The sequence below is a fragment of the Alexandromys fortis genome, unplaced genomic scaffold (assembly GCF_014885135.2).
Source record: "Alexandromys fortis isolate MF-2015 unplaced genomic scaffold, M_Fortis_MF-2015_v1.1 scaffold_118, whole genome shotgun sequence".
Classification (NCBI taxonomy): Eukaryota; Metazoa; Chordata; class Mammalia; order Rodentia; family Cricetidae; genus Alexandromys; species Alexandromys fortis.
Genome location: NW_026068010.1, coordinates 3549154 through 3563416, shown reverse-complemented (window position 1 = coordinate 3563416; position 14263 = coordinate 3549154). Strand labels below are relative to the sequence as shown.

The 14263-nt window shown below is 45.0% G+C and overlaps 1 protein-coding gene across 1 annotated transcript in view; it reads right to left on the bottom strand.

Annotated features, from left to right (window-relative positions):
* B3glct (beta 3-glucosyltransferase) overlaps positions 1 to 14263 on the bottom strand; it is a 90748-nt gene that overhangs the window by 17172 nt on the left and 59313 nt on the right. Inside the window, 4 exon segments of the mRNA XM_050161961.1 lie at positions 4358 to 4427; positions 7713 to 7832; positions 9009 to 9072; positions 13451 to 13587. Coding sequence (XP_050017918.1) covers positions 4358 to 4427; positions 7713 to 7832; positions 9009 to 9072; positions 13451 to 13587 — 391 coding nt within the window.

Here is a 14263-nt window from a genome sequence, read left to right as displayed (position 1 = left end):
GAGATTCCTATTAAGACTCAGGGGTCTTTTCCCTACTCACACACTTCAAATGGTGTCAACTCCTTGGAGCCAAAAAAAAAATACTTTTTGCTATGTTCTGAGAATTTTCTATTCTATTCCTGTCAGAATCCATGTGAATTCAATAGCTTTTGCTCTTTTGCAACAGTTAGGGATACAAGTGAAATCATTAGATATTTGAACTTGGTCTTGTTATCAGTTCATCAGACTGATGTAAAAATATAAATTCCATGCACATTAACCCTTGCCATTCTGTCCCTCATCTTCTTCCACGGAGGTGATGGGAGATCAAGAAGCAGGTGGGCCTGCAGCATGGCCCAGTCTCCGTTTTTCAAAACTATACTTTCTTATCGAGTTTTTTTTTTTCTCCTTTTCACTGTCATCTTTGGCCTTTGCTTCTTCAAGGACTTCTACCCCAGAGAGGAGGGAAAGAGGAACACTAGTCCACAGCTGTGTGTCACACTTGGACAGTAATACACTTTGGCGAGGCCCCAATGTGTGCTATAGGTCACCTAGGGGCTCCAATTTCTGGCTATTCTTCCTCTTTGTCACTACAAAGGAAAAGCCTGCTTGCACAGTTTCTGTCCAACCCCTGACTGCCCTTGAGCATGGCCAGGCATCAACATGAATATCACAGTGAGGTTTGTAATATATCCAAAGAGTATGGTCAGGCTAGAGCAAAAAGCCCAGGCCTCCTGTTCTCAATGGTAGGAGAGTAGCCTTGTAGGCTCCCTGAGAAAGCTGCTACCTCTGAGCCAAAAGAATGGAGTATACCTGGGGCTGGAGGGAATACCTGTGCTGGAGGGAATACCCAGGGCTGGAGGGAATACCTGGGCTGGAGGGAATACCTGAGCTAGAGGGAATACCAGGGCTGGAGGGAATACCTGGGCTGGAGGGAATACCTGGGCTGGAGGGAATACCCAGGGCTGGAGAGAATACCCAGGGCTGGAGGGAATACCCAGGGCTGGAGAGAATACCCAGGGCTGGAGGGAATACCCAGGGCTGGAGGGAATACCCGGGGCTGGAGGGACGGCTCAGCAGTTCACAGGACTTGTTGCTGTTGACTGTGTTTGATTCCTAGCACCCACACGGTGGCTCACAACCCTCCTAACTCCAGTTCCAGGGAACCTGATGCCCTCTTCTGACTTCCACAGGCACTGGGCACAAAGTAAATAAATCATAGACTCAACCCCTGGATGGAGACATGCCACTGTCTCCTTCACTTCCCCTCAGGAAGACAGGTTCACCTGCAATCATGCTAAAGAGGTGGGAATCATTATCCCTTTAATATGACAAAACACTCTTCCTTTCCAGAATTCCTGCCCCTGGACAGCCATTACAGCCCCCCTGTCTCCCCACCCACCCACCCATCCCCCTCTCCCAGAGCTTCTGCTGGGTCTGCCCACCTTCAGAGAAGGGCGACTTCTCCTCTTCCTACTTCTCTCCTTTCTCCAGATGCTGGCGGGACCCCAAGTGTGCATTCGCTGGGACTCTGCGTTTCTCACACTTCTAAAGCACCCTCCCTGGCATGGCTCCTTGTCCATCGCGTGGCTGACCTCCATGCCCACTCAGCTCAACTGCCATGGCCTCATCACTCTCTCCCACATCCAAGCAGTTGCCAAGAAGACTTACAGCTTGCCTGCTTTGGAATTTTTCTTTTGAAACGCTAAAGTTTAAGCTGTAAGCTGCTTAAGTCTGTCCTTAAATTCTTTTATTAATGAGACAAGAACCCCAAGAGGGGCCCTGACTGCCCTGGTAGCATGTGGTTACTGGAGCAGACTCCCCACCTTTCTGGCAACAAGAGGCTGTGCAATATGGATTGCCTGTCTCTACAAACTCAAGGGTAGCACAGCTATCGCCACAGCGTAAGAACTGCCAACAAAAGATCACATTAGGGTGTGGCTGTAACACACGTACAGAGAGAGAGAGAGAGAGAGAGAGAGAGAGAGAGAGAGAGAGGGGGAGGGGGGGGGGGGGGAGAGAGGGGGGGGGGAGGGGAGAGGGGGAGAGGGAGAGAGAGAGGGAGGGAGAGAGAGAGAGAGAGAGAGAGAGAGAGAGAGAGAGAGAGAGAGAGAGAGAGAGGAAGCCATAGTCATTAGAGCATTGTCGACTCTGACAAGATAACGGGTCAGTCTGTGAGCCAACTGGTGGTAGATGAGACTTTTTAACAAAGTTAGTTTTATTATTTTTAAATTGTGTGTGTGTGTGTGTGTACCTGAATGTGGGTCGATGTACATGAGTGCCAAAGGTATCAAATCCCGGGGAGCTGGGGGTTTTGGGCGACTGTGAGCTGACCGACGTGGGTGCTGGGGACCGGATGTGCAGGTCCTCTGGGAGAGCAGGACTTGCTTTTAAGTCACCTCTCCAGTCTGGACTAGACATTTACAGGAGACTGGGCAGAGCCCAGTGGCCAGGCAGCCCTTGTTTCCACCCAGCAAAAGGGGGAACCAACACCCCCACAAAACTGTCTTCACAAACCACGGCACGGAGTTTAAAGATAGCGCACTACAGAACCCACGTGCGAAAGCTTCACACTTAGAACTTGTGTCTCAGGCACCACAGATCCAGAAAAAAAATCTTAAGATTTTATAATTTTAAAAAATGTTTAAACTCCAAATCCAAGTAGAAAAGAATTTCATAGACATCTGAAAAAATGATCTCAATCTTAAAGAAATAAGAAAACTAAATTATTCAAATTATAACTCAAAATGAACAAACATTCATAATCTGTAGATTATGAAAAAAATAACAGGTGAGACCTTTAATTTTTGTTTCATTATCATCTGAAAAATATGCTTTAAAGCAAAAATTACAGTGCCATCTCTTACTAGCCACATTATTCTTAACATCAATATTGCAAAAATAATCACTATTCTGAGGGCACCTTCAAGATCAATTAAATATTTTCCAGCAAAAAAAAATTTTTTTTAAATCTAGCGCATTTTATCTATCACCTTTTCTTCAATTTTTTGAAAGATTTATTTTTAGTGTATGTGTACAAGCATGTCTGTGCATCATGTGTGTGCAGTGCTCACTGAGGCCAGAAGAGGGAGCCAGATTCCCTGGAACTAGAATTACAGATGGTAGTGAATTGCTATGCAGGTATTGAAAACTGAACCTGGTCCTCTGGAAGAGCAGCCAGTGCTCTTAACCACTCCAGCCCATCAGATATTTTTCAAAACTGCCTCACCGAACCCTTTCAGATATTAAATTTAGGTGAAATTTATGATAAGTAAAAGTCTTATTTCAACTCCTTTATTGATTCTTAACAGTACCATGGGCCTCCTTGTATAATAAATGTGTTACTCAGTCAGATTTGACAGATTTGGGATTTGGCATGACAAATTCAGGCAATTCTAAGGACATGCCTACTGTCTAAAAACATGACCCCTTTTCCTAGTTTTTAACTGGTGATGATGCCATAGGTCACACTATAAACCCCGATTAGTATATTTTTTCATTTAAAACTGTCTTCTCCCTTAAAATATAACTTGTATAGATTGCATTATTGCATAAAAATATGTATGAAGTTCCCAAAACTCAAATCCCATGATCATGAGGCTGCGTTAGGAAGCTTTCTACATATACACGATACCTTGTGCAGTCTTCATAAAATGTGCTAAAATTAGATCATGCCAAAGAATGCTTGCTTCTCAGCATGAGAGAGTGCTGATTCAAATGGAACAAAATAAGAGGAATTGGCCAATTATATTTAGGATGGCTCTTTCCTTTTAACATTGTCACTGGAACTAGCAAAATTCTATAATGAAACAGCAGAAATGGACAAAACAATGTTTATCTGTACACCAGAGTTTCCATACATCAGGCCACTGTTTCTTAGGTAAGTTTTTTTTTTCAATTTTCCAATATAAATAACCAATGAGCAAGCCTGTGGATCTTCATTTAAAAAGTACCAATGCGTACAAGTGAAATAAACTTGTTTGGATTGTATTACCTCTGAAGCCCCTTTGGTAGTCTCCTATGGTTCAGACACTGCGCCTGCACACAGTGGGACCCTTTACAGAACAGACTATCACCCACACGCCATCCCCAAGGCTGCCACAGCTGAGTTTCCCATTTTCAATTTAAGGTACTGATCTCAACAGTATTTAGAAGAGCTATAACCACTCCACTCATGCATCAATACAAAATTGCCTCTTCTAAGTGATCTCTCAGGGACTGGAGTGGCCCAGCGAGGAACCCTGATTAAACAGCCACTTTTCCTACGGTATCCACTATCATAATCTCCCATCTTGAATTTGCACCTGGCTTACACTGTCTCAAAGAAAGATATTTTGGATCTTGAAAGTTCAAGGGAAATGAATAGCTCAAAACATACTTCTATCGCCATGAAATTTCTTGCATGTTTTCACTGCAACAAAAATTGCCGACTTCTCCACTGGTGTTCCCTGAAAGGGGGGAAGAAAGAAAAGAGAAAAATTATATACATTTGCGGGTCAGTATTACCTAGACTTCATGCTCATAGTAGATCTTACATTTTAGTACAAATGAATCCTTGCCATAGCTATCTGATCTTTGATAGTTTTAGGGAGGAAAGAGGACATATATGGAAACTAACAGTGACGGCTCTGTAGTCAACCAACATAGAAAGTGCTTCCCAGCTTGGTCCTGGACCTACATGGAGTCCATCCCTGAGCCAATCTCCCAGTCCAACCCTACATTTGCAAACCAGTTCAGCCCTGACTCTATATCCCAGCTCAGCCCTGAACCTCCACCTCAGCTCAGCCCTGAAACTGTACTCCCAGCTCAACCCTGGTCCTGTACCCCAGCTCAACCCTGCTCCTGTACCCCAGCTCAGCCCTGACTCTATATCCCAGCTCAGCCCTAAACCTCTACCCCAGCTCAGCCATGGACATGTACCCCATTTCATCCCTGAAACTGTACCCCCAGGTCAGCTCTGTAGCTGTACTCCAGATCAACCTTGGGCCCTGGACCTACATCCCAACTCAGCCCTGGTCAGTCATCCCAGCTCAGTCATGGGCCTGTACCCCAGCTCAGCTTTGAACCTGTACCCCATCTTAGCCCTGGGCCTGTACCCTGAGCTAGTACTGATCCTGTATCCCCAACTCAGCCCTGGTCCTGTACCCCAGCTCAACCCTGATCCTGTACCCCAGCTCAGCCCTGGTCCTATACCCCAGCTTAATAGTTGTGGACCACAAGTCATATTAACACATCCCTCAAACTCTCTGAACTTCTGTCTGGCCACTTATAAAGCAGGCTGAGAAGCATCAGAAGCTGCTGTCAGTACTGGTTGGGGACTGCAGACCCTCAGACCCTGAACTTTTTATGACCTCTTGACTGCCAGAGTAAACAGCTTGTTTTCCTATGCTTGCAGCTGCTCTGAGCACGAGACCCTCATGAGTTTCTGATAACAAGGGAATGGTTTTTGGTGGGCTTGCAGGTGAAAAATCCCAAGAACTAGGGCATGGCCTTTAGTCAAGGAGAGCACTATATAAACTGTCCTGAAACACAATAAAATTGGCATTCTTGCTTTAAGAGTGACCCATGTCTCTGTGTGTTCTTCACTCCCCAGGCCCTTGCCCGATAGCGGTTCCAGGTGGTGCAGGCGCCACAACTACTAAGTACATGGCAGATGACTAATAAATGCTAGCTACTCCCCTTTCGTTTTCTCAGAGGGTGGAGATTCTGACAAAGGGAGAAGACTAGAGGATGGTTTCATGCAGAAGTGGGAGATACATGCTTCTCTGGGTCTGGCCATACTTCGTACTGAAGTCATGGGTGACCTCTTTATTGTTCACTCAAGTCTGGGCCACAGATGCTCTGTCCTTGCTAAGGAGAGAACTGCTTCAATCCCCTGGCGGGAGGGAAACCACACAGGTGGGAAGCAGGCCCAGGGGAATCTGATGACAGTGCACATGACAGCTGAGGACTCAGCTGCTTCCCGGGGACAGGCATGCTGACTCCACTTATTGGTTAAACTTTTCATCCATGTGACACAAACTAGAGTCACTTGGGAAGGGGAGCTCTCAACTGAGGAATTGCTTCCATCAGACTGGCCTGTGGGACATCCTCTTGATTAAAGATTGATGGGGGAGGGACCAGTCCACTGTGGGCGGCGTCCTCCCTGGGCAGGTAGCCCTGTGTTCTATAAGAAAGCAGGCTGAGCAGGCCATGGGGAGCAGGCCAGTGGGCAGCTTTATCATGTTCTCTGCTTCGGTTCCTACCTCTAGGTCCCCGCTTTGAGTGCCCTCCCTACCGTCAATGGTGACTGTGATCAGGACGTGTGAGCCAAATCCACCTTACCTCCCCAACTTTCTTTTGATCACAGTTTATCACGGCAACTAAACACTCCCTTGATGGAGAACCTCCTTCAGCCAATGGCCTTTGAGAGGCAGGACCAGGTGGAGTTCAGCTTTGGCTGCCAAAAAAGCCGCGATCCCGTCCCCTCGCCCCTCTTCCTCATTCGCGCCACACCTGGATATTGGATCCCATCTCTATTTCCTCGTTGTGATCTGTGAGTTTTCCTTTTAATAAAGAAAAACCTTAGTATACCCTATTCTGAGTTGGTGTGGGATTATTTGATTCGTGTTCCCCCACCTGATGCATTTGCTTCACCCCCTCTTATCTGTCTTCAGCCTGTAGAACAGTCATGGTGATGCCAGCACTTTGCGGTTGGGATTGGTTCACAGTGATGTCCCCTTGTTCTGTCCTACTACTCAAGGCACCAAGAGCATCACAGAGCAAACAGGTTTGATGTCTAGAAAGAATAGTTGCCCATTGGGAACTGCAAACACTACAAGTCCCCTCTATTGATACACTGTGTTGCATGTGTGGGGGTGTCTGTGTGTGTCCACATCCGTCATGTCCATGTCTGTGTGTAACTGTATGTGTATGTGTGTAACTTTTAAGATAGTACACACAGCCTTCTCCATAACTGGTCTGAGAACAACACACACTGTATGAGGGTGTTGAATCTATTTTCCCTGACAAGAAAAGAAATTAACAGTAAGTTTCAGAGTCTTCAGGTTCATGGTAGGCACACAAATACACACACACACACACACACACACACACACACACACACAGTGTGACAATAGAGGAGACTTGTAATGTTTGCAGGTCCCAACGGGCAAATACCCTTTCTAAACAAACAACCCATTTGCTCTGTGATGCTCTTAGTGCCTTGAGTAGCAGGCCTCTCCTGACAAAGACCAACTACACAGCACACATACTCTCCCTGCCCACCGCCCACTGCACCTCCTCTCCCTGCCCATCACCACTGCACCTCCTCTCCCTGCCCATCTCCCACTGCACCTCCTTTTCCTACCAACAAAAGCCTCTTCACACATTTGCATTCTGTAAGACAGGTCCCTTTGAGAGACAACACTTCCCATCTTCCAGTACGCCAGCCCTTGAATAACCCACTTGTCTCCTGTCAGCTGCCATCTCCCCAGCACTGGCTGTCAAGCAGTAAGCAGATGGACCAGGTCCAGGAACTCTAACTCTCCATGCACCTCTCATCTAAATACAGGGGAACAGCAACCGTGCTTACCTATCAGGCATATGGCTGTAGCCTTCCCCGGAGCAAACGCTGATTTATTTTGAAGTAAGTGAATTACTAGGAAAATGTTATGTCCACAACGTAAAATGTTATACACACAATATATGCATTCTCCTTTGACCTGCAAGGAAGTATTGCCGCTGTTACTTACACAGAGTGGTAGGAAGGAATGGAATGTGGTGGCACAGTGGGAGCCAGCCTCGGCTGTACAAAACTCAGGCACCGAAGTGAGAGGAGGTCCTCCGCCCTTGTCCCAGATGTAGAGGGCAATCTGTCGCAAGACAAGATAGTGGCAGAGAGGAGAGAGCTCAACAAAAACTACAAATACAGAAAGGTACAAAATGCCCAAGGACAGCAGGATACACCTTCTAAAAAGACCACTAGGTTGAACAATGCCAATATGTTAATATTCAACAGAATTTTCCCCGCAGATTTATTTTAAAAAATGATAATGCCACACTGATTGATCTGATCATTTATAAGCAATAAACAGTGAACCAGGAACCATGCCAAAAAAAAAAAAATCACACAGACGACAGGAAGGAGTCCGAGGAAGTGCCGTCTGGGGTGAGGAACCGCCAGCAGCTGGCTTGCTGGAAACACCCGAGGTTCAGTGAATGAGAATGGGCCCCACAGGCTGTATGCTAGGGTGCTTGCACTCCAGTGCGTGGAACTGCTTGGGAAGGATTAGGGGGTGTGGCCTTGTTGGAGATGAGCTCCAGGAATCTGCCTGTCTCTGCCTCCAGGCACTGGGATGGCAGCTGGGCTACTGTGCCAGGCTCTTTATGTGTGTTGGTGTGCTGGAGATCAGAACTCAACCCACATGCTTATACAATGAACACTGTACCAACTAAGCCACCTGCCCAACCTATTAGAAAAACATGTATTGTTTAAAGTATGTTATAGTCGCCAGGCGGTGGTGGCGCACGCCTTTAATCCCAGCACTCGGGAGGCAGAGGCAGGTGGATCTCCATGAGTTGGAGACCAGGCTGGTCTACAGAGCTAGTTCCAGGACAGGCTCCAAAGCCACAGAGAAACCCTGTCTCGAAAAATATATATATATTCAATGATGTTTTGGCACACATTTAAACGTTCACCTCTGGACCCATCTATTTACCTAAAAAAGCATGGAATATGACTCATGAGAGTCAACCTCCTCCCACCCCCACTTCTCCACCTACTGCTGTGAAATTACCTCAGTGGGGAGAACATGAGTGTGTGTAGGGAAAGGTATATTAGGCTATAATAAAATAAAAAATCCACAACTGTTAGAGAATATAAAATTTAAAACACAACTTTTGCATCCAAATACATGACTATTTTCTCTTTGGTACAGTGGCAAGAGTCATGACCTTTCCAGCTGGGGTGCATGTGCAATCACTGAACTCTGCCCCCAACAAAAGGGGTGACGTAATGATCGCTAAGACTTGGTCAAGTCATGACATACCTCATGCTTTAAATCTATGGTGAAGTCAGACTTCAGGGGCTCGCTCTTTAACCTCTTGGTAAGCCTAGAAAAGAGACATATGATATTTTTTTAGAAATAATCAATTTATAGACTTTCTAATAGTTGAAAAGAGATTTTTAAAAAACAGATAAAAATTTTAAGAACGTGTATGGGTTTGGAAAGAAAATACTGTTTTTCTTTCAGGTCACTTTAAAAAAAATGTCTCCATGGTTCCTTTCCCACAAGGAATAAAGTCCCACACTTCTGCCTGGCCTGGGGGGCTCTGCATCCACCAGCATCCAGAGTCTTAACCTCCCCATGCTCCCTGGACCACACCCCTCCCTGCCCCATCCAGTCTACTACATCTAGCCTTCACTGAGTAACCATTTTATTTTTAAGACCAAGCCTAAGCAACCATCCCTGGAAGGCTATCAGCACAAACACTGCCATGTCCCCGAGTGTGACAATACCACATCAGAGGGAAAACAAGACTCCTCCTCTTCGCATAATTCAGACCAAGAGCAAGCCAAATAAATTCTCCACTTCTCTCACTGTGCTATCTGTCTGTCTCTAGCAAAGGACATTGCAGGGAAAGGGATGGAGAACATCTCATCTTAATTTTTTTACATTTTTATTTATTTTATTTATATGGATGTTTTGCCAGCAGTTATGTCTGTGTACCACTTGCATGCAGTGCCCATAGAGGCCAGAAGGGGGCATTGAATCCCTTGCAACTGGAATCACACGTAGTTATGAGATGCTATGTGGGTGCCTGGACCAAACCAGGGTCCTCTGGAAGAGCAGCCAGTGCTCTTAACTAATGAGGCTTCTCTCCAGACCTTTAATCAAATTTTACCAGAGTTTATTAGGAAAGTATTTTCTGACCCACAATAGAATGCAATATCACAAACAGATGCTGTCAACCTATATCAGCATGCTGCTTCCAACATTTATGATGAACAGCCGTTTCCTTTACGGTTGCTTTCAAACTATTAGCTGCTTTCAATGAGCGATCAACACATACGTGTGTGTGTGTGTGTGTGTGTGTGTGTGTGTGTGTGCAAACGCTCACGGAGGGTTGGAAGGGAAGAAAGGGAAGGGAAGGAACAAGCTTTAATAATAATAGTTTAATAAATCTTGCCAAAGATAGTTTGCAATACTAGATGGGGCTACATTATCTTATTTTTTTTTTATTCCTTGTCTACATCAGGGAGAATCAAAATAGGACCAGAGTTTGGGTTTGTTGCTGTGGTAGAGTCTACTTTTTTTTTTTTTACTTGATTGTTTTGCTGACAGGAGAAAAGGTGAGAAGGGAAGAGACCACGGTTATGGATGACAGCTCTCATTCGCTGTCTCTACTCAGTGTGGTAAGGAGCAGATGACACTGAGTGCTGAGGTCACCTGGTACGTGTTTCTCTATCATGCCAGCATTCAGGGGGCATGCTGGGAGCTCTTGACCCGAATCCCATCAGCCGTAATTTACTGTAGCTTCTGATGAACGTTTGTGTCCTTATATTCCTATATTATAAAACTCCTCTTAGGAGGAGGGGCTTTCATCTTTGGGGAGGTCAGTAGCCATCACAAGGGGTTTGTAGCCATCTAAAAGAAGCCCAAGGGAGATGTGTTCTCTGTGGGACCCTCACCCCTTATTCTCAAAGGGACAAGAAGGAACTTCCTAGCAGAATGTTTTAAAATTAAAAACACAGACTAGCCTCACGTTCTCAGAAAGACAGCACTTTCCTTCCCTCTCCCACCTGGGAGATTCCAAGTGCAAGGACACTCAGCTCAGCCCAGCCAGCCACCTGGTACAGGCTGATAAAGATGGCCTGACTCAGGAACAGGGTGGCCTTGCTCAAAGAACACAGAATTAGCTGACATAGCAGGATGGGACAGAGCAAAAGTCCCTGCACCCGTGCCAAAGCAGCTTCAAAAGGCCTCTTTGTAGTTACACCTTTAAAAGCCTACCCTACGGAGGAGCTACAACTCCTCTCTACCTCACTGGGCCTCTCTGGTGGTCTTCCTGGGGGTTGTAATCTGGGCACAACATTCTCTTCAGAGGTCACAGTGAGGGGTGTTAGCGCTAAACTACAGGGGAGACATTGCCAGCTGCTGAAACTGTAAATTCCTTCATCATGAACTTCCCAGCCTCCAAATACTGTGGAATAATCTTTTTCTATTGTGAAGATGTGTCTTTGAAAGGCACCTTCTGATTGGTTTGATAAAGAGCTGAATGGCCAATAGCTAGGCCAGAAGATAGAAGAGATTAAGGAGATGCCAGAGGACACAGAGAGGAAACAGGAGGTGCAAGATGGAAGAGAAGTAAAAAGCTACAAGGCAAAACATAGATTAATATAAATGGGTTAATTAAGTTATAAAAGCTAGTGGGGCAAGCCCAAGCTATAGGCTGAGTGTTCATAATTAATAATAAGTTCCTGTGTTGCTTTTTTGGGTGTGTGAACTGGCAGCCCAAAGAAAAATCTGTCTACATCTGAACTTACAGACATACACCTTTCTTTCTCACAAATGACCTGGCTTGTGGTATTCTGTTATAGCAGTCCAGGCCAAGATACCTACACACCCAGCTACCACAATAAAACCCTGAGTTCTCCCCATCTCAGCAAGTGTGCTTACACTTGGCCAGAAGAGGAGATGGGAGACACTCTAGCAGGTGCACCTGGCTGTCTCCCCATCCACAAATGAGTTCAATGGACTCCATGTACCCACATGCATACATGTGTGCACACACAAACACACATTCACTATACATACATGCAAAACCTTCTAAAAACACAATAAAAAGAAATAAAACAAAAACTAATAATTACATCCTGTAATCATTTAAAAAGCTCAGAAGAAAGGGGTTTTGAATGCCCTTACCATAAATGATAATATTTTAGAAGAAAATATGCATACCCTAGTTTATATATTCATTTTTACTTTGTGTGTACGAGTATTTTGTGTGCATAGATGTTAAGTAAACTATGTGTGTACATTGATTACCTAAGGAGGCCAGAAAAGGACATTTGATCCCCAGGAACTAGAATTACAGGTGGTTATGAGCCTACACGTGGGTGCTTGGAACCGAACCTGGGTCCTCTGCAAGAGCAGACAGCTCTTAACCTCCAAACCATCTCTCCAGCCCATGTACAGCCCAACCGAAACATTACAGCCTCTACACACACTGAAGCACTGTACGTGGCCATCGGTGTGTATATGTGGCATTTTAAAACTAACTGAATTACGCCTTTAATCCTAGCACTCGGGAGGCAGAGGCAGGAGGATCTCTGTGAGTTCGAGACCAGCCTGGTCTACAGAGCTAGTTCCAAGACAGACTCCAAAGCCACAGAGAAACCCTGTCTCGAAAAACCAAAAAGAAAAAATAAATAAAAATAAAAACAAACAAACAAAATAAAACTAGCTGAATTAAAAACCTCTAGTGATAATCAACAGCAGTTCAGGAATTTCTCACATTTCTCCAAAAAGATGGAGAAACACAGTGCCAGATAATTTTCCGCATTCGGTGTCATCTGTTCTTTGCCACAGTGAAAAGTGGCCAACCAACTCCAATTTAAAATAAAATCGTGCGGGCTGGATAATCGCCTGCCACGGAGCTACACCCCTGTAGAAAGGGGCAGCGGTGGAGTCTATACTGGTACAGAGGAGAGCTGCAGTGTACAAAACTACCAACCGTGAATTGCGTCAGGCAGGTGTTTAGTACAGCTGCAAATTCACACGTATGTGTTCCTCTACAGTGGCCCAAAACACTTTCAAGGACCCAAATCCTAGAAATAGGACATGCAATGAAAAATTAGAGAAACCCTTCCATCTCTGATGACAACAAAGGCCATTTTCCATCTTCCAGTAAAGGTGCACAATTAATATAAACTAACAAAGACCTGAAGACAACCACATTTCTCCTTGGTTGAACTCTGCACCTTCGCTCTCCACACCACACTGTGAAGTGTCTTGCTGCAGCGAGGCACACAAACAGCCAGACATGATTGCCCAGGGCGCCTTCGGGAGCTGGCCTGAGTCTGCCCACGCAGCATCTACATATCCGTTCCCTTAATTGGCATCCTCTCCGATCCCCGCAGTCCCTGTTTCTTCTTACTGGTGATCAAAGGTGTGTGGTCACAAATGAGGTCCCTGCACAAAGGTCATGCTTCCTCCGTGTTCTCTGGCCCTTTGCTACCCTCCCTTAGTCTCCAGATTTATTAGTTACTTTATTTTGCCAGAAATTACGAGGAAGCAGAGAGGAAGGGTGTGATGTATCTCCAGGGCTTCGTAAGGGACCCAGCTGAGGCAAGACCCTCCTGCCCTTCGCTTTTTTCCCCTCCCATGGAACACCTCCGGCTGAAAAACTCATCTGAGAACCTACGATTCACCAGTAACAAAACTCGGTGACATTCACACACGCCCCAAAACGTCTAATAAGCTCTTACTTATTTACAAGTGGGATGCTAAGGGCCCAGCCAGCAGCGAAGTCGGGATATTTAAAGGCTGTAGGGTTCTCAGAGAAGGCGTAATGGTGAACGATCGTTGATTCTTCATCCTGCAAAGCTTTTCCTAAAAACCACTCCTGTTAGACAAAAAGTTAAAACATCATCACTTCTGACAAGCCATTTAATGTTCAGACTGAAAGCAAAATTACAGCACCTGAATTAGTTAACTAAATATTAAAGCTAAACTATTTAGTTAACTAAATATCTTGGCAGATGAAGCTAGGATAAATTATGTATTTCTATGGAGTCCAAATAAAAGTATAATTAATACAAGTATGATAATAAATATATCACACTCTTTATAGCTAAAATAACTCAGGATCAGGTCATTGGTGTGAAAAATATTAGCCACCATTATACCATAAATACAAGATTTGTTTAATTTTCAAAAACTGTCTTGTTGCCTAAATTTTTGTGTGTATACATGTGTGCCATAAATATAAGAATGTTTTAACTTTAAATTGCCTTATTTATTTAGATTGTGTGGGGTGTGTGTGTGTGTGTGTGTGTGTGCGCGCGCACATGTGGTAATCATAGAACAACTGTGGGTCCTTGCACTCAAACGTAGACAGTCAGTCTTGGCTAGAGGTGCCTTTACCCCTGGGATGTTTTGCCAGCCTGAGTGGTATATGATACGATATCCCGCATACGAATATAAAAGATTTGTTTAGTTTTCTTTTATGTGAACAAGTCTTTTGCTTGTGTGTTTATCTATGCACTGCATGCATGCAGTGCCCATAGAGGCCAGAAGAG